The following is a 21,223-nucleotide window of genomic DNA, read 5'->3' as shown; positions in this document are numbered from 1 at the left end:
TTAGGTAACTATTTTTGATAATGAATTAGAAAAAAAAAGTCAAACATGACCCGGTTTAATTTTTCTCAATTTGCAGCTTTTCTTGTCTAATGTATAATTAACACTGTCTTTGGACTGTTACTCAAACATAAAGAATTTGATGGCATCATTTTGGCTGGATATTTTTTACTATTTCCTGACTGTTTTTAGACCAAACGATGAATTGTTTTAATCAGTAAAATACTCGTACGATTAATTAATCGTACATGGGAGCCACACTATTAACATTTGGACATTTGGTCTTTATGTTATTAACATTCAACTGTTGAGTATAATCATCTAACAAGGGCAAAAATGAAATCATGGCAAAAACAAGACCCAAGTCGTAATAAACCAGAATTATCCTTTAAGTTAGCATGTGCCAGACAGTCATGCTTTACTTTATGCTTCTCCTCGGCTCTCTCTTTCTCAGGGCAGGAGTAGACTTTAATTGCATATATGCCTATGGAACGATAAACATAGATTGTTGTATTTGTAGGGCTGCAACTAATGATTATTTTAATAATCGATTAATCTGTCGATTATTTTTTCGATTAATCGATGAATCTGAAAAAAAAAAAAAAATTTACATCAACTCAATACATACATACTTGTTGTTTTAGTTAAAAGTTGTATAAAAGGTAAGTAACCCAAATAGCAGATACAGACAAGACACACATACACACTTATTCATTAAATTATTACCATCACCATACATACCACACACTATTATATTTGTCAACAATAACTGATATGGGACAAAGCACACAATATAAACATGACAACAGATTGAAAAATTAATGGGCCAAAAAAGGCGAGTGAATAAAACCGTGTCTTTAGTCTTGCAAACTATACCACCCCTGCTTTATTACTGTTATTACCGAGCTAACGCTAGCTTGTCATGCTAGTCAGCTGGATAACGAGTAAACGGCAGCACCAGAAGAGCTACTGGAGGGACGGTACGTTCCTCACTTCAGAACGGAACAGAAATAGGATAGTGTAGTGACTTTACCCTGCTGTTGAACTCCCTTCCTCCTCATCAAGGACTCCAACATGTTTACGTTTTAGGTGCTGACTCATCACCGTGGTGCGCCCGTGCCATGCCATGTCGCTTTTGTTTATCTTGCAATTAACACGTTTCTGATTTATTTAGTGTGAAATGCTCCCACCTTGGATGACTTGGGTCGTACTGATTTCTCTGCCTCCGCCGAGTGTTTCAGAACAACGTTACGGGTCTCTCCGGTCTCTCTCCGTATTTCCTCTACCCCCGCTCTGCGCTTTTTTCTTTTCTTTCGCTCCGCGCTGCTCCGCTCTGCGCTCAACTCAATTTTTTTTTTATCTCCGCGACTAGGTTGCCTAATAGTTGCGCGACACAACGAATCGATAATTAAATTCGTTGCCAACTTTTTTAGTAATCGAATTTTATATCGATTTTATCGATTCGTTGTTGCAGCCCTATGTATTTGTTTTAAAAGCACTTTTTGAAGAAGCACTTTTGGTTTGTATTAGGTGGTGCCAAGTGCCACCACATTATTCCCCACTCAAAGTGGTGGGAATGTTTGACTTGAACGCGTGAATTATGTAGATACTTTAGAATACTTTTCTTCAATGCTTTCTGCCAAAGTGTGTCTTCCCACCAGTATTGCAACTGGGTTTCATATCTGTGAAGTAGCCTCCTTTCTTGCAATGGTGTCACAGGTCTAGATTTAGGTATCTAAAGCAGTCTTTGTTTGATTCCTCTCATGTTTTTATTTTTTTTCATTTTTTTTAGTCGTGATGGAGTTATCAGCAGTAGGAGAGGATAACGCATGTCAAAGAAATACTTTGAAGATTCATCTAAGATCACAGATATTTTCCTTTTATCCGTTCAGCACTTTGAGCTGTTTGAAGTGGAGCTACACAGAGAGTAAGCATTGGTTTAAGTCAGGGTTAGAGGAGAAAAACAGAGCTGTTTTTCTGTCAGGGTATGTACAGGATCAGAATATGTCGTCCTGTCTTTCACCAAACCTAAGCACTGCGTCTGACCCTTTTTGTGTGTGTGTGTGTGTGTGTGTGTGTGTGTGTGTGTGTGTGTGTGTGTGTGTGTGTGTGTGTGTGTGTGTGTGTGTCCACCTTGAGAGTGTGGCGCGTGTGCAGTGTAGCTACGGGTAAGGTGTGATGTTATGCATAATGGCATGAGGTACAATACAGTCATCTTTAAGTGCCATTAAGTTTGCACATTAGCCTCCTTCACCTCGTAGGGCATGTGCTGTATTATACAGTGTATGCCCAAAACTTTAATTGAGAGACAGTAGGTGTTAAATTGTTACTTCATCCCATTGTATGTTACCTTACACTGAGGCCATTTCAAAGTTTAAATCTTTCTAGCATCATAGCTGATTACATTTGTGTGTGTGTGTGTGTGTGTGTGTGTGTGTGTGTGTGTGTGTGTGTGTGTGTGTGTGTGTGTGTGTGTGTGTGTGTGTACAGTATGTGTGTCGGGAGGGAAGTGCAAGTGCAAAAGACAGTCATGTTGTGAAATGCCTTTTTGTAAAGTGGACTGATGCTGGTGGGGGTTTTGTTTTTCTTTTCTTTTTTTTCATTTAGAGTAATGTATCTGTTTCCTGTTGTCAATTTAGCTTGTACATTCAAATATGAACCTAATAAATATGTCACACCAAGAAGAAGCATGAGCCTGTGTTTGTCTTACAGTCTGCTGTAACACACACACATACATACAGTACAAACAGAAAGAGAAAGTAGGACTTAAAAGCAAAAAAATGTTTACCATAGTGGCAGGTGAGCTAGTGGATTATGTTGACTCCTATACATGTGAGCCACACTGACAATTAATGCTACACCATCTCCGCGCAGTGCAAACATAAACCTGACTGTCACATCAATCTGACTGTGCTGGGAGCTGAAATTAGTTGTGTAACAGTTTGTTGAGCTGAAAACAATTTTTTTTTTTGTTCATACACTTCACGTTCAGTTTTCAGCTTGGATCACTATATACCATTTCCTTTTCACTGAGGGTGTGTTGGCATTTCTTGGCTATGATATATCATGTATGTCATCACATTCCTCTATAGTTTATAAGTGGAGCACAGATACAGAACACACCTGCTGCTGCTCCAGCTTCTCTTTCTACTCCTCTCTCCCTGGCCTTACTCATTTTCTATCTCTTTCCACTTCAACAACCTTTGGTGTGTCATCTGCACCTGTCTGCTCTCTCTGTAGAGTGTGCATACATGTGGAAAAGAGAGTATGTAGGCAGAGGGTGGAAAGGGGGAAGAAGGCGGAGTTGTTTTGTACTTTAATGGGTTGTGGAGAAACCTGCCTGTCCGCTCTGAGCTGGGAGAGGAGGAGCCTGTGGGGTGTGGGACTCAGACAAAGGAGACTTATACTCACTGACACTGGAGCGAAAGGAGAGGCACAGAAGACAATTCTCAGCTCCTGGACTTCTTTTTATGTGTGTTCTGGAAAACTTTGTGTTATGTGTTTGTCAACTGTATGGATTCATTTGTGAGCTGAGAGATGTTTGTGCTGGAGCAGTTGTTCCCATATGCTGCCTGTAGTGTGTAGGAGTGTGTGGGTGAGTATGTTTGGGATGGAAAAGTGGGGCTGGCACGACCAACAGCTCTGCTCTTAGTTTTACGCCATGGGGGGTTGCCATAGTTACCCCTCGGCTACGAATGAAGACCGCAAGACTCTTCATCCTTCTGACATCAGCGGTGAAAAACTGTAAGTTGTATTTCTTTTCTCTTAACTCTCTTCATCAGCCTTACACTTATACTCATGTTTCAGTTTCCTATCTGGAAAGAAGTTTTGAATTTGCTGTTCTATTTTTCCATAGTCACTTTTATCCACTATTGTACTCTAAAAAAACAAATTAACGTACAGAAAAGGAAGATGTTGTTATAGTAATGGATAGTGTGGCGGAAACATGCCTAGAAAGCTGGCTGCACATAGTTTACTCAGGAATGCTCCCCAGATAAAATATATGTGTGTGTGTGTGTGTGTGTGTGTGTGTGTGTGTGTGTGTGTGTTACATATTTGTCTGATGGCATCAGTAAAGGTGGATTTCTCTAACAGCGGGAACACATGTTGAGAAGTAGTTTAAACCAAGACGAAAAAAAAGACTGTGTGTGTTTTTAGCATAGTTTCTGTTTTCTTTAGCATGGATCTTTTAGCGCCAGGTGTTTTTTTTTCCACCCTTACAGCAGAGGTAAAGGTAAACAGATGGCCAGGAGCAGAGAACACAGAGGAGTGTGTTTACACACAAACACAACATTACATTAGTAGCTCCGGGTTCATTGTGTTTGTGTGCTGACAACTGGTAGCCAAGAGGCATGAAATGTTTTAATACCATGAAGCTGGAACAGAACAGGATGTTAACAAAAGGAGTTCCTGTGGACATTAGAGAAGTTAGGCTAGGGTTTGCACTACTTTAACTTTTGTACAGCTGTTTACATTCTTCTCTGTCACTATTCCTCCCTCTCTAACTCCTATGACCTTTAGCTTGGACAAAGACCTGCTGTGTAGGCCATTAAACTAACTAACTAACTAACTAACACACACACACACACACACACACACACACACACACACACACACACACACACACACACACACACACACACACACACACCAGGGAGAGTGAAGCACTGTGTTTCCCTTATCACAGTGTCACAGTAGACAAGGTCACACTGAGTAAACTCTCAGCTGCTGTGTGCGGACAGGGCAGCTGCCTGATTCCACTACACTTTGTTAATATTCACCTAAATCCAAAGTGCCATCTTAAAAAAAACTCTCTAGCTATCACACAAAGCGCTCATCATCATCACAACACACTACCTGCGTCACCTCACTGTCCCTGTTTGCATTTATTCAAATCATTCTGCCAAGTTTGACTTTCCGGTACATGTTAGCATTTGCAAACACTACACTCGCACTCTATAGTTATCACAAGTTCCCAAGCCGCCAGTCCTGTGTGACTGATTATAAAGCACCTCCTGTAGCTTATCAGTAGGTATATGGTCTGATGTAGGAAAGCCAGCAGGTCTCATCACTCACCTATGTACATTATCATGCACAATGCTAGTCCTTTCAGTCATTTGCTTTGTGGCACTGACCACTGCAGCAGTGAGCTTCATCAACAGTGATTACTCTGGCTCTGAATTGACTGCCAGCGTTAAATTAACTGCTGGTTTATTGGACTTTCAGCTCTGCAGTTACAGCACTGTTTGTATGTGTTTGCATGTGTGTGTGTGTGTGTGTGTGTGTGTGTGTGTGTGTGTGTGTGTGTGTGTGTGTGTGTGTGTGCCAGCCACAGAGGGCGGACAGATGAGAGAGCATCAGAGAGCGTAAAACGTGTTATCTACTGACAGCAGCAGGAGTAATTAATCCACTAACCTATCAACTGTTTTACACAACGATATTTTCTGTCTCCCTATCTTTCTCTCTCTGTCTCTGCTTTATTAACTCTGCACTGTCTTTCCCCAAGGGGAATTAATAACAATAATCTGGAGGAGCGTCCATATCTGCAGCAGCAGTATGTGTGCCAGCGGATCACACACACAGACATGTTTGCTCTCACGGCGCTGCCACCTGGTGTCGACAAGGCAGAGTGGCTTGCCAGCAACAGTGAGTAGACCCCATTAAAAACAGCTGACTTTTCTTTGTTTCCCTTTATTCCTGCTCCTTATCCTCCCCCACACACTGCAAAAAAAAAATAAACAGACAGGAATAGTTGCAAAGTGTAATTTTCTTCTTATTGATTTCTTTCAGCGGTGGTGTTTTTCAAGCATATAAATCTGTTCTCTAGTGCACTTTCTGAGATCTGCACTCCCAGTACCTGCCCAACTGCCTGTGGACCAGGCAACACGTACGTTACTGAGCATTATACAGCTCATATTCTTTCATTTTCTCACTACGTCCTGATGGTATCTTGTTGTGCATATACTTTAAGTTTTAGAGGTTCTGAGATATCAATGGTGAACCTTTTTTATATGAACTACTTTCTACCAGTTATAAAGTTATCATCCCAAAACCACGACAACTGTTGACATTGCAATTTGGGTATTATCCTGAGTAACCGGGAGGCTGTCTCTGGAAAGACAAATTGCTGTTGAATATTGTTTTCATTGTTTTGGAGAGCACAATGAAATTCTACAGCATTCACCTCCATTGTTAAAAGGAGAACACCACCAATTTTCATATCAAAGTCTGTTAGGTCTTGGGAAGTAGGCCTACTACTGCATATGTGGAAAAATTGTATAAAGCCTTTGTGACTGCAGAGGGAGCTGTGTGATATGATATCTGATACATTACCTCAAGTGATGTCACCTGAGTCAGCATCGGTTGCAGCTGAAGACAAGTTTGAAACGGGAAAAGAAAATAATTCTGGGGGTGTGGAGTTAGAAAAAAGTGAGATTACAAGACCCATGTAGCTTGCTCAATTGACTCTCCAACTGAAGTGTTGGCGGTTGAGTCGCATTGTGGGTAATGTAGGCGTCAGATTTTGAGAAGGAAGAAGAATATGTGGAATAAAAAAAGACAATAACTCTGGTTCTGCTGCATCGATTATGTTACTTTTTAAAACTAACGAGTCCTACAATGTTAGAATGATAAATCGGTAAATGGGATGGTTGCAGAAGTTTCACTAAGCTTGAGATTTATTTTTTGTGACTTCGGCAATTTTTGTTAAAATTATTGCTAAACTTGAGTCATTTAGTTCATTTCTGACCATAGAAACACATAAAGTTCCTTTACAAGGCTGAACACCCAGCATGTTGTGTCTTAATGGCCATGTGTGTTGATGTTGTCAGGGTTTATGTTTGGACCGATGACCACGGCAGGAAGCTGAAGTGCTCTGCCCCACTTTACTTTGACTATGCCATGTCATACATTCAGGAGCTACTGACTGATGAAGACGTGTTCCCCACGAAAGCAGGTAAACGGCATGTTATTTATGTTGCATTGTTATGAATCTTATTCCACATTCCCAAAGCCATCATCTCTTCCCTCTTTTCCAGGTTCGGTGTTTCCGACAGGCTTTGTCTTTCTGGTCCAGAAGGTGTTTTTGCTGTTTTTCCGGACTCTGGCTCACATTTACGGGTCTCACTACAGAGAGACATTGGCCCTGGGCCTGCACCCACACCTCAACACACTCTTCACACACCTCACACTCTTCTGCCGGCAGCACGCCCTGTTGGAGCCGGAGGATACTGAGCCATTGCAGGACCTTATCACAGCTCTGGGACGGCAAGGCTGAACCTAGTCTCGCATTGCCAGACCTTCCTCCACAGCGCTGCGAAGGAGGGTCTGGCAAGTCCACACAGCATTCCGGGATGGGAGAAAAATATGTATTGTATACTTACATTTTCATCACACACTTATATATTGTTATAAAGCTCTATATAGTGCCACCACTCTGGGCCAACCTTAAACAGAATGGATTTTTAAAGGTCTGGAAATTGTAAAATAGAAAATAAAATACTGTTAATGAAGAGTATTTGGAAGAATCTGTTCTGCTTTAAAAAGCAGTAGCCTCCATCAGTCCAGAAAAGGAGTATCTTCCTCCTGTTGTAAATAGTTGTCATCAGTTACTGTGATACTGTGTGAAACTGTAGTATTGCATGTTAGTGTATTTTAACATAATGATGCATTTTTATTTTTTGAGGTGAAGATCTGCAAGGCCAGTCTTCCTCATAGGCTTTACCCTGTAATAAAAAACATTGACTCATCCAGTTCACAGTCAATAGAAAAAATGTGCCATCCTTATATTTTGAACATTTGCAAAAACCCATGAAGATGTGTTAATAAAAATGTGATTACACTGTAATTACTGCACCTGCACGGAATGACACGGCTATCTTTGCATCTGCATTATGAATGACTGAAATAAACATTTATGACAGACCATTTTATGGGACTATTTTACCATATTTTATGAATTATCTAGAAGCAACCAAATAGCAAAATTTAAGTGATTGTTGAAAGACTGGAGGAACTTTAATTCAGTTTTATCAGTCTCACGTCTCTACATTTAGCTCTGTATCCTGCAACTATCTATACATATATATATAATATAACTATACTATCCTGTAATAACTGCTGGGCCTGCTGCTGGTGCTGTAATATCAGCATGTCTCCAGATATTTAGTTTGAGAGCAGCACCACCCGATGCCAGCACAGGACCTCAGCCATGTATCATTTTTTAACCTTCGCTGTCAGCTACAGAACATTGCAGTCTCTAAATGTTTGTTTTGCTGGCTGCAGCGTATTGGATTTGAAATAAAACAATGACAATGAGGGTAAAGTGCTGAATTTCAGCTTTAATGTGCAGGTGTTCACATCCAGATTGTTAAACGGTGTGGTAACTGTATTTAGAAAAAGCAGTCCGTCCTATGTATCAAAGGGCTAAGAATCCTACACTACTCACTGATATGAACTCCCTGCAGGACCCTTAAAGCTGGAAAGTCAGCACTTACTGTATCCCTTTGTCATCGTTGCATTTCAAATCTTGGAGTGAAGCCAAAAGAAAAGAACATTTGCCACTGCTCAAAATACTTACGGGCTGCACTGTACATCTTCACAGAATTAAAGTTCATGGCTCAATGCCTCCTTTTACTTCTTCATCCATTACAACGGCACTCTGCTGGGTTCCAGGGTGATGTAAGGATTACCTGCCAGATCCACAAATTCAAGTTCCCATTTTGGCAAACCACGCCCCATAAAAGTGTCCTTAGTAAGCCTAAAAGTAGTGAATCCCCCAGGTCACTCCAACCTTCCTCTGGAGTGTTACTCTACTGTCAACACTGAGGTTTTCAAACTGAGGCTAACTGAGAAAGAGGCACGAGGAAAAGATAAAGAAATAGGTGCATATGTCGGTGCTCTAAAAGCACGACTACTGTAGGCTACTTATTTTAGTTTGGCCCGTTCATTTGGTCCGTTTATCAACACAGTCAGCAGTTGTGTCACAAATCGTCAAATCTGAACACACAAACACAAAACCTATACTTTTGGATTCACTGCGACTTACACTTTCCGAGGATAGCATTACATTCGATGTCCATCGTGGATAAATGGCCATATATCCGCTTAGAAATAATAAGGAAAAGACGCTCCTTGTAGCCCGAGAATCATCACATTTTTAATTTTTCTTCAGTCTGAAAATAATCCAGTGATACTTCTCTGTACATTCATGTGTCGATTGCAAAAAAGAACTACGAATAGCTTATTCGGCATACTTTTGATGATGCGAATTTGCCACAAAAAAAAAGAGGCACACTCCATAGCAACATACTTCCTGTTTACATCCCCTAAGCATTATGGGAACTGTAGTTTCAAAACTTGGAACGCTAATTCCCCAAATACAAGAGTGATCTTTTTCATGTTCCACTAGGCCTATCTGAATGTTGGACCGAAATGGTGGGCGCGTTACCACAAAGGGTGTTAGGGGTGTCTCTATAATCACTTTATAAAAATGTATAAAGTTTCCAAAACAAAATAAAATAGAATTCACTGCAATTTCAGTAATAACAGGCACCCCAGACTTTGTGAATATAAAGTATGTATATCAATGCATTTCCAAAGCGGGAAATATGAGAGTATAGCTGATTTACTAATGTAATCAAGAAACAAATTCTGGAAATACAGTGCTACCATGTTTCTGTATGAACAGAAAGCACTGTGGGTGACTGACACGAGATAAAAGCTGCATTTGTCTGCTTTTTGCTGTAAGTCACAAAAACAGGAAGAATATCCAGGGCTAAAAGCAAACTAATAGTGAGACTATGAAGTCCCTCTCAGTTGACTCATTGTCAGTGGAGCAGTGTACTCACATTAGAGGCCCAGCTACAGATGCAGGAGTTGCTTCTCTCTCTGGGAGAGAACGAGTGCATTTGTACAAATGAGAACTTGCAGATTTTACACTGTAGCAAAAAAAAGTGAATCATATATTTAGATATGTTTTACAGTATACCAGGACAAGTTTTAGTCCCCCTGCTCACTCACCCTGAAACCCTAAAGAGGATAAAATGGGAAAATATAGTCAGAGAATGTATGATTAAGCCTATGTGAGCATGTAGTTCCATATTTCACCATGGAGAGGCATCAAAATACCACCACATTGTTATGAAAGATGTCTGAAAAAAAAGTGGTGTGAACATTTTTTCGTGAACATTTTCTTTCTTTGTATCAGCACTGACCAGTATTGTAATATTAGAATGTGTCCAACCTAAAAGTGATTAAACAATTCCATTAAAATAACAAGGACTGTCCATAGGAGACTAATTTAAAATTGCCGTAAGTAGTAAAATGATATTGCTAACAAGACAGTAATATGAGGTCTATGTTGTCTATGTCTGTGTTAATAACAATTTTAGCAAGCTGTTTTAAGCAACTATTAGGAAGTAACACTTAACGGAAACTCTTACTGCTTTTCTGATTAAGTACTGAAATGACTGATAGCCTACTGAAAACCCCCGAAAAAGGCTTGTGTTGCAAAATATTTATTTCATGTCATTTAAATGCCCAGCAAAGTGTGTTCAAATGAAAGTATATATCTTTCGTCTCTACACCTCTCTCAACCTGTCTGCTGCACTCACTGTACCTGACTGTGAAGAGAAGCTAAGAGATCAGACAGAGAGGGTTTGAGACTGGATGGTGTGGACACACACACACACACACACACACACACACGCACACACACACACACACACACACGCACGCACGCACGCACGCACGCACGCACGCACGCACGCACGCACGCACGCACACACACACACACACACACACACACACACACAACACACACACACACACACACACACACACACAAACAGGTTTGTTCTTAGGACAGATAGGAGATGCAGTGTTAATGCACATTTTGGACTGAGTTGAGGCTCACAGTGTTGGAAACTGAGCTTACAAGGTATTACTGCAAACTGCTGAGTCACAGAAACGTACACGCACTCAGCCCTTTAATTAAGGCCTAAAGCCACCTCCACATAGAGAGCATTCTTGTAATCAGGTTCAGACTCTGAGCTTCTCATCTGTGTCCTTCACAAAAGAGAATAGTTGTCGTTATAAATGGAAAGCTAGGAGAACAGGATCCCTGCGACCAAAGCGGAGCCAGATTACCTCTCTTTATCATTTTCTTTTACTTCTTTGGACGTTTGCAAATCAAGGGACATCATGACAATTATAGCCTGGCTGGCTGTGCTGAACAGGGTTACACAATTAGAATTATGTATCTGCACACTTTAATGTCTGAGCTAAGATCTTTCTCCATATTGTAACGTATACCAGTAGTCAGGTTAAAGCTTTGGGTCCCAACCTTTTTGCCATATTGAAGCCAAGTCATCTCACAGCCCCCTTGTCATAGGTTGCATACTTCCATGGACTGTGAGCATTTCAAGCAAAGACTTACGTTTTTGTTAAAGACTATTTAGAGGCCTAGACAGGTAAAACAATCCCAGTATTTCACAGGAAAAAAAGCTAAGATAAGAGACATAATTCCACAAAAAATGTAATGCCACAACTCCTTAGATTAATCTACTAACTCATTTTGTGGGTGATCTTAACCCCCAGGTTGGGAGCAGGTTAAAAATTGTATAGTCCCTGTAATCCACATCTGACATCTAGGATGGCAGATACACACTACTGGACCAATATACGTATATATTAATAATAACATATACTGCAGAGTGCCCGGAGGTTAACGGGATTGAATCTTGTGTTGGGTTGTAAAGATAAATGTCAGTTTTGCAGTTAACTTTACAAATGTCACAAGAATATATTCTGCTCAGGAGGCATATAATTTAAAAGGGCACATAGACTGTCAAAGCTGGCCAAGAGTCTTTAATGCCAGAAACAGTTTTTCAGTTTCCATTCAATCATCCGAACACTTCAAGGTCTCACTAATACCTGCAGGCTTTCATTTTTAAACCTCTTTAGCCATTGCACTATATAGGCCTAATAGTCCAGGTTGGATTTGTCTTGTTTAGCACTTTTTAAAATGTCCTTACCCAACATGCATGGTATTTTATGATCCAGGGTTTCCCCTAGTGTATTGCAAGCCTGGTAGCCCATTGGGCTTAAGTTGTCCCCCACCAGGCCTACACTACTGGGAATTTTATTTATTTTTTAAAGATTTTGGTCCTATGGAATCTGTCTTAGCTAGATTAGCTTTCCCTTCCATGATTCTGTCATCACAGCAACTGTTGGGCTCTACATTAATGGTGCCATTGTCTGTGACTGGCCCCAGCCGGGCCCTCATAAAAAAAAAAATAAAAGACACTTGCTAAACAACTTTTCTGGTGGACACCCTGTGATCTACAACTGGTTCTCAAACATGCTCAATATGACCATAGTGTGTTAATGGGTTTAAGGGTTAAAGGGTTCAGCAGTTCATTTCGGGGGTCTTCAACAAAAAAAGACGTTTTGCAACCTGTAAACGCGCTCTGTCAGCTCACTGTGGCCACAAATAAAAGTCCACTTTGTAAAAAGAAACAAAATTAAGGTCAACATGACCTCGCATTAAAAAAACAAAAAAAACAATTAAGGCAAAATGCTACTTTACCTCTATAACCAAGATTAAGAGTTCTTGCGGTTCATAGAGGACAGGCAATGAGCCTTCCTCCTCCCTCCTCCCCTATCCTCCTCCTCATCTTCCTCCTCCTTCAATCAGGCTTTAAATTAGAGAACTCAGGACTTGAGTTGCTCCCGATGTGAGCCCCAATGAGCTCCTGAGTTTTCACGTCTTTTTTCAGCGGATTTTCTCATTCAAAGCGAGAAGGCCAGTGTGTAGAGAGGGTGCAGCAGACAAGCCTGATGATGCTGTCACTCATTCATACGGGACAATTTACTTCTTAAAAAATAACCCTAAAGTTCGACAACTACGAAAGAGTTTTCACTGGATTTTTTTCCCGTCTAAATTATAATATTTTGGTCTTCTGAGATCCGCCTTCCCCCGGACAGTTCGTCTCCACTGCGCCGCCATGTGTGCGCTGTTGCCGGCGTGGCTGTGCCTGCTGCTCGGCCTCCTGCCGCTGGAGATCCAGTCCCGGGCTTTGACTCTGCAGAACCTCACTCACAGTCACAGACATAGGTAGGCTACCACCGCCTAACTCAACGTTTACTCACGTTAAAGATGTAGCCTTATGTCGCTCGCTTTGGCAAAGTGTGATTTAGGGAGGTTATTTTCTACAGTGAAACAGAAATTAAACTGAAATGTTTTTTTTTTTATCTTTGGTTATTATGCAATGAATGGATGAAATTATAGGAAGGAAAAATATTCCCAAAAAAATATCAAGGTATTGATATTTTAAACCCATTAGAGACTTATAGTAAATATATGTCACCTAATGGTAAGTAATAACAACTTTATCTTATTAGTTCTATTACTTTATTGGACTTTATTGTCCCTCAGTAACCCATTCATATCCATACAACAGGCCCTAGATTATTATTTTGCTATGTTCCAAAAACGTATTTTTCTATCTTTTTTTGTAATGAAACAAACTGTGAAGCAATGTTAAACGTTTAAATAATAGAAAATCAAGCCAAATCAATTACATTTTTTAAATATCATATAGCCCCAAATCACATATTTGTCTGCTTTTACAATCTGAATTACATCCTCCTTAAACCTTCTATTATGAGTAGTAAAACCTCCACCAAATCATTAAGCCTTTATTTCACAACATATTTTTTTGTGATATCTGTTTAGTGATGAAACATTAGTTAATTAATCAATTATTCAATCAACACAAAATTTTTGATAAGTCATTTATCAAAGCAAAAACACAAAACCTCTCCAATGTAACGATTCACTATTATGTTATTGTAAATTGAATGTCTTTGGGTTTTGGACTTTTGGTCAAACAAAACAAGACATAGAATAGGCTATGGAAACTTGCAATAGGCATTTGTCACTATTTTTCACTAAATTATCAATTGATTACTTAATCAAGACAATAATGAACAGGTTCATCAATTATAAAAAGAACAAAAAAACATTCAACATCTGTGTCTTGCCTTCTGGCAGTCATTAATGTGAGAAAAATGAGGCAATTCCTCTCAGCAGCAGGAGGTGAGACAGAGGTGAGGGTGATTTAGTGGGACAAGGACACATGTGGGCTATACTGAGGGGCCAAGCAGCCAACAAGCCACACTCTGAGTAAGGTAAAGTAGAACAACACACTCAACAGCAGTTTGTAGGTTGTGACAGTTGTGGTTGTCTTCTTGTGACCTATTAGTGCTTTAAGTAGTCCCGGGCTAAAGAGGAGAGGGGATCTCAGTGATTCCACACTGATACTGATAACATAATACTGTGGCTGGCACTTAACAAAATGCCTTGTGAGAAAAAAGATAAAAGGGCAGAGAAAGAAAAAGGAAAGGATCCTGTTTTAGTTTAGAAAAGACAGAGAGAAAAATACGAGGAATAAATAATGAGTAGAACCAGTAACAATAACTGTTAGTGAAACAGTCGGGATCTGGGAGGGACAAAAAGTTTTCCTTGCGCAAAGTATTTTGGAGGAGTTACAATGTGTGTGTGTGTGTGTGTGTGTGTGTGTGTGTGTGTGTGTGTGTGTGTGTGTGTGTGCGTGCGTGTGCGTGCGTGTGTGTTCAGTTCCTCTGTGAAGAACCCCATGCTGCGCTCTAACTTGGGAGGAATGTGGGAGAAGCTCCTTTTGCCCTCAGACTCTCTACAGGTTCATAACCTGGACCACCATATAACACACAAGAGAGAGAAAAAGTACAGATAGAAAAGTACAGAAACAAATGCCTGTTCACTTGAACTCACACAGTACTGTTATCATGCAGTGTTGTGACAAATTTATAACCTCAAACCTTAAAACAGACATTTTCTAGCCATGCTAGCTGCGTGTTTCTATTGATGGCAACGTTGGCCACTTTGGTGCCAAGGGCCTTTCCCTCCAGAGAAAACTGTGTTTTAAACCTCACCACAGGTGGCATTTAAACCATGAATGTGTGTAGGAGAGAGATAAAGACAGCAGAAAGTGCACCTTAATTTCATTTGTTGCCAGGCAGTTACGTCTGCCCGTGTGTGCCTACTAATGCCCTACCAACCAACCAACATTATGCCTGTGTGTGTGACCTGTGTGACTTTTGTCCAGTACTGCCAGAATTCAGCATTCATTAGAGACAATTCAAAGTTAATAGAGTTGGGCGATCTCAGAGGTTTAACACAACAGTGAGTTGGTCAGGGAGTGTTTGAGTGAACAAATGAGTCTTTGTGTGTGTGTGTGTGTGTGTGTGTGTGTGTGTGTGTGTGTGTGTGTGTGTGTGTAGTGAAAGCCCAAGGTGTCCGGCCAGAAGAGTGATCAGAATACCAGTCAGGATTACTTACAGGATAAAGATCATATGTTATTCTGGCCCACTTTTCACACCAAACAAACACAAACATTATCCGTCCCTCTCCCTTTATTCTTCACTGGATGGGGACGTGTGTGTGTGTGTGTGTGTGTGTGTGTGTGTGTGTGTGTTTGTGTGTTTCCATCCAAATGCCACTTATATTTCAAACGAACCCTTTAACATTACCAAAAACTTCAACAGCAGGGTTTCTGCAGGGTTCACCAAGTTAACTTTGCAGCACTTTCTAAGATCTTTTTAATTCCATGTAGAATGTAGTTTAATACCTGATTATTTATTATTATGTCACATTTTTCAGTATTTCCCAGTTTCTAATGATATAAATAATCAAATGAATGCAATCCGGATACGCTGCCATTTAAGTAGAAGAAGAAGCAGAAACTGAATTCAGTGCTTTTCAAGACGTTGACCTTCAAATACTACATATGTAACTACATTCCTATCACAGTTATGGTAAACTTTTTTTTTTTTATATATATATATATATTTCATACATATATATATTTATATATTTCATACATAAATCTCATTATTCATATTTTAGATCCTTCACACAAGGACAAAACAGACAAGAAATGCCATAAACATAAATAAAAATAAAATAAAAATAAATAAAGACACAAAACTACAAAACAAACAAATCAAACAACATAGTAAATGCACTCAGATAAACACTTTTGTCGTAATCCCTAACATTAATGTAAAAATTTATAAAATCGAATTCGAGACTGCCATATCTTCAAAAAGTCCAAGGTTCTGTCTTTACTCTTATAATAAATGCTGTCCATAACAAAGTAGCTTGAGAGTTCATTGCACATCAAAGCAAGATCTATGTGCATACTTTCTTATTTATTCCTCTTGTCAGACATATTCATTCCCAAAAGCCATAAACGAGATGAAAGGGGAACAGATACATTTAAACACAGAGATATCAGCTTGGTAACACATTTACAAAATAACAAAAGTTGTTCACATCACCAAAGCACATGAAAAAAAGTACCTTTATATTTCTTACAACGCCAGCAGAGGAATGATATTTCACTGTTCATTTTATTTAATTTCTCTGGGGTATGCACCCTGTGCATGATCTTAAATAGTGCTGATTTATGCTTTAAATTATAAGGGCATTTATGTACTTTCCTGCAAATAAAAGACCAATCTTCTTGCTGTATTTCCATATGAAGATCTTGTTTTTGTCTTAGATAGGTAAGCTATTGTTTACAGAAGTTTTATGTCCTTAGGTATGCCCCAAATTCCCGTTTTGATTCAACCACTTATTTCTGTCAGCATTGAAAAAGGGCAACAGAGTGAACAGATTACTGCATTATAATTCTGGCTTTTTATACAATCCTACACTAGGTGAAAGCTGAGCACCAAGTGCTCTTTGTCTCATGCTACTTTACATGATTTATACTAAGTATTGCGTAATTTCTGACCGGTCACATACAACAGACCGGCTCTCTCTAGCAGCTGAACTCTTGAACGTCTGAGAAAGAGCGAGGAATGAATGAAAAAGAAAAAGAAAAAAAGATATTGTGATGACGTAAGACAAAAACACTCAAGAGGAGTGGTGGTGTAGGAGCCTCTTACCACAATCTACATTGTGCTCTGTCGTTTTTCACTTTCTTGCACTCACCCTTCCCCTGTTGTAAGATTTGTCAGCTCAGATACTGTTACATATTATCTTTTAGGGGGCATTTTAGACTGTTGGTCTAACAATTCAGTGATTGACTAAGAGACATGTAAAAGAAATAGCTTGTCGCTCTTTAACTGTATTTGCGGGTGAAGATGAGTAAGCAGTACGTAGTTGTCGCGTTTAAAGGAACACTTACAAGTGACGATTTAGGAGCTATGCTTGTAGTCAGATGAGAGGATCAACGTCAATTTTATCAGTGTGTCGGTATAATATTCTTAAGCACATTGCTGGCCCTGAGTCACACATAACACTGGCCCTCATGGTGGCAAAGTCTCATATTGATGCCTGTTTTTGTAATGTTTTTTTTTTTATTGAAGCAAATTAATATTAATGATGAAAAAGACGCTTTTGTGGAGCTGTTGTTTTTCCAGGTACACTTTAACAGTATTAACGGATACACAACATGATGTTCACGAAAATGCTTCATTTAAGATGAGTGTTTTAAATATACCATATTAGCTTTCTGTAGATATGTATCCCCAAATAGGCACTAAAAGATCACATATAGGCAATAAGACCATAAGTGAAATCAGAAGAAGAAGGTACACTTTATTAATCCTGCAAAGGGAAATGAAATGTTTTCACTCTGTTGTTATATATATATATATATATATATATATATATATATTGTATATATAGAGATGCTAAGCAGTTGGGGGTTGTGCCTTGCAGGGGTTTGAACCATTGACCCAAGCCATCTCCCCACAGACTGAGCTACTGCCGCCCCAGATACAGAGGTCGTGCGGCTGGATAAGCGAGCTATAGAAGTTGACTTCCACCTGTTCACCACCCTCTGTCAATCTCTCCTTCTATCTTTCCTTCTCACTTTCTCTTTCAATCCACTCTTTCTCTGTTTCATTCCTTGAAAAAAAGAGACCACAGGTTGAGTACAGTGGACATTCCTACAGTACAAGCCTGACTTCCTGTGAGGCATTTCATCTTGTTGAAGCGATTCAGTTTCAGTCAGAAACACAAGCAGGCGATATGCGCATGACTGCCCAGCACCATATGTAAACATGCTCTGTGTGTATGTGTGTGTGTGTTGTGCTGTACTGCTTTTGTATTGCATCTAAACATGTTTTCTCTGTTTCTCAGGTTGAGTTTACCCAGAACTGTTAAATACCCAAAGTCTTCTAACACCGCCATCATGCCTATTGCGTCTGATCTCTCTGTTGCTGTTGACAACCACATCACAGAGGGAGACAGACATATCATCTGGAGGGCCCTGCTGCACAAAGAGCCCCTGCCGAGGTTGGCTGACCCGTTGCCTGACCAGAGAGACAGTGTGCTATGGGAAGCGCCGGTGTGGCAGCGTGGGTCACGAGGTCGTCGTCATGCCAACAGTGGCGGTGGAAGGGGTCACAGCCATCTGATGAGGGTGGGGTGTGTCCTTGGCACGTGTCAAGTTCAGAACCTCAGCCACCGTCTCTACCAGCTGATTGGACAAAGCGGGAGGGAAGACTCCTCCCCCATTAACCCTCACAGTCCTCACAGCTACGGCTAACACCACACCTGGAGGTTACCGCTAAGTTAGCCAGGTCCTTTGTTTGTTTGACACAATTAGGGCCCAAAATAAGCCTTTGATGTCAGTCTTTGCAACCCTGTCTCATAGAAATTACCTCTGCATAATCCTACTAAATTTTTTTTCTATATATATATAAATTGTTGAGATGAAAAACGTAATTGCTGGCTGGATTATGTTTAAAGGAACGCTTTTTTAAATAAATGAGGCAGGTATACAATATCTGCTTGCCAGATATATTATGGCAGAAAACAAATTAAATACGCTGTCAGAAAACATTTTATTGGTATGTTAACTAACAACATTTTCTCATTATGTTGATAGAAAATGTAATCTGTGCAGCAATGTTGTTCTCCCAAAACATATTTGCTGTTCCAAATTAGGAATATATAATCAGGTCATTTCAAGGAGACAGGGTTAGTTCCTTGATGTATCATCTAAACTCAGCTGCTTAGTAGCAAAAATGGCCATTATCATTATTCATATCATTTATGGTCTTATATTTGTAGTTTTGACCATCATTCTCATCGGTACTAATAACATTGCACCAATGCAATACACTGCTGAGATCTGGGAATGTGGTAACATTGCTAAAAAGAAGTCTGGGTGCCTCAACAGTCTCACCACAGTTTATAGGCCAACTTCCTGGTTCAATCTTTTTTTATTATCACCAACATTTCAGGTGTGCTCACTTTTGGGTTTACGAACAAATAAAGTGGTTTAGAGAATCTGGCTATACTTTTTGCTCGTTTGATTATTTGACTGAGAAAGAACATTGAGTTTCTTTCCCCATTAGACTCAGATGTAAGGATGTTACCATGTTCCCAGATTTAAGCATTTATTCTGGTGAGTACGATGTTGTTATAAGCCAGCGCAGATGGGAGATTTCCAGCGTTATCGGCCATTACCACCAGTTTACTGCAGTGAAGCTAGAGTCCTAGGTGTTTTGGCATGTAGGCTATACAAAAACAACCATGTAGACCAGAGGTGTCAAACTAATTTTAGTTCATGAGCCACATAACTAATTTGATCTAAATGGGCCAGACCAGTAAACCACTCCAGAAAGATCAGAAACCTTTTTGCCACAGTTTCTTGTCAGCTTGATGATGGCAAATGCAAGTTGCTTCTGCTACAACAGCGTTCTAAGGCCATTGTAGGAAAAATAATGTTGTGGACCTAGGATAGAGGGGTAATATTCAGAAAAAAAACTCAGAATTTCTAAGATTAAAGTCATAAATTTACGGAAAAAGAACTCAGATATTCTCTGAGATTAGAGTGGTACATTTGGAATTGGAATTAATTACTTCTCTGCGATTTTCACACTTTGCAAAGTCATCCAGTCGGCCTGACTGGACCCTTTGGCACTTTGACACCCCTGATGTAGACACTATGTGCAAAACTGTGAATGAGAGAAGCCTCTTTCAAACTGGCCTTACTGACTAATGTCTACTATCGTCATCACTGGTGATCCTGCTGATCTGAACTTACTTGAGCTCAGAGCTAATCCACCTTGTCTCTCAAAAGCACCATCATGTCCTCTGCAAACAAGTAGCTTTACTTCAGTGAGAACAGAAACCAAGAATAACCTGGAATCAGACCTCGTTAACCCTTCACCCAAAAACCCCAATAGCCAAAATAACCACAAACCCTAATCCATGATCTGTTGTGACGCTTCTTGACAAATAGCTTTCTCTTAACAAGGACAACTATACTTTAGTGTTTTTTAACTGTAAACTGTAAATCAAAGGTGCATAATTTAGATTTGTGTCACTATAAAGTCTGTTTTTGAGCCTTAACTGCTTTAATTTTTTGTAAAGGCCTTGTAATTTTTCGCCTTTCACTTTCACCAAATTAAGCATCACTGTGAATGTTGACTATCAAAGTGTTATTTAAAGCTTTATAGTCTTCTGCTTTTCTATGTGTGTCAGTTCAGCATAACAGTGTCAGTAGTTATATTTTAGAAAAAAGCATAAGAGCACTTTATTCATCTTTACATTCAGTATGACTTGTGTAAAAATGTGTTATTTAACTTAAACTCAATGAGACCATTTTGCTGTAAATATCCCACTTTACCAAATCTAAATGTTCATGTAAGCGCCCCTCCAAGGTACAAGTGTCCTTTTGTAAACCATCTGTGTTGGTTTCAGCTAATACTTTGTCTTTACAATAGTATCAATGTGTAATAAAACTCCAGTCAAACCTGCACGTGTATTTTTGTGCAAGTGTGGCTTTTTTTTAATGTTAATACCCATTTTTTGGTTTATGATTGAAAAATGTGTCACACCATGTTAGTGATGATGAACACACACACACACACACACACACACACACACACACACACACACACACACACACACACACACACACACACACACACACACACATTAGAAAGAGAGTGCACGGATAGGGAAAATAAAAAGTCCAAACCACTGCCACTGAAAAGAGTGGATCAAGTACCGTTATATAACGCCCCTCCTCATGAACAGGTGGCACTCATCAGGATCACATATTATCAGAATCAGGTTCATGGCATCACAAAGGAGATTTAAAAAAGAATCAAAGCAGTCGAGGTCAAGATATCGTATCTCTTAGTCCCTAGTATG

General features: G+C 39.7%; 2 protein-coding genes across 2 annotated transcripts; both read left to right on the top strand.

The window, feature by feature from the left end:
- Nucleotides 1-3,364: 3,364 nt before the first annotated feature.
- On the top strand, nt 3,365-7,928 carry LOC114560195 (MOB kinase activator 2). Its single transcript, XM_028585400.1, has 5 exons — nt 3,365-3,741; nt 5,504-5,643; nt 5,788-5,884; nt 6,828-6,952; nt 7,035-7,928. The coding sequence occupies exons 1-5, from the start codon at nt 3,659-3,661 to the stop codon at nt 7,271-7,273; spliced, it is 684 nt and encodes a 227-aa protein (XP_028441201.1). The 5' UTR covers nt 3,365-3,658; the 3' UTR covers nt 7,274-7,928.
- Nucleotides 7,929-12,718: 4,790 nt separating this feature from the next.
- Nucleotides 12,719-20,728, top strand: adm2b (adrenomedullin 2b). The gene is made up of 2 exons (XM_028585959.1): nt 12,719-13,114; nt 18,194-20,728. The coding sequence occupies exons 1-2, from the start codon at nt 13,005-13,007 to the stop codon at nt 18,600-18,602; spliced, it is 519 nt and encodes a 172-aa protein (XP_028441760.1). The 5' UTR covers nt 12,719-13,004; the 3' UTR covers nt 18,603-20,728.
- The last annotated feature ends 495 nt before the right edge of the window (nt 20,729-21,223 follow it).

The sequence above is a fragment of the Perca flavescens genome, chromosome 8, assembly GCF_004354835.1.
Source record: "Perca flavescens isolate YP-PL-M2 chromosome 8, PFLA_1.0, whole genome shotgun sequence".
NCBI lineage: Eukaryota > Metazoa > Chordata > Actinopteri > Perciformes > Percidae > Perca > Perca flavescens.
Note: the sequence above shows the minus strand (reverse complement) of the source record. Positions and strands in the feature narration are given on the sequence as shown.

Excerpts from the sequence above, each read along its gene's own strand:
- adm2b (XM_028585959.1), top strand. The coding sequence starts at position 13,005 with ATGTGTGCGCTGTTGCCGGCGTGGCTGTGCCTGCTGCTCGGCCTCCTG. Across the intron at positions 13,115-18,193 it reads ACTCACAGTCACAGACATAG|GTTGAGTTTACCCAGAACTG; the intron begins GTAGGCTACCAC and ends TCTGTTTCTCAG.
- LOC114560195 (XM_028585400.1), top strand. The coding sequence starts at position 3,659 with ATGGGGGGTTGCCATAGTTACCCCTCGGCTACGAATGAAGACCGCAAG. Across the intron at positions 3,742-5,503 it reads GACATCAGCGGTGAAAAACT|GGGAATTAATAACAATAATC; the intron begins GTAAGTTGTATT and ends TCTTTCCCCAAG. Across the intron at positions 5,885-6,827 it reads GCCTGTGGACCAGGCAACAC|GGTTTATGTTTGGACCGATG; the intron begins GTACGTTACTGA and ends TGATGTTGTCAG.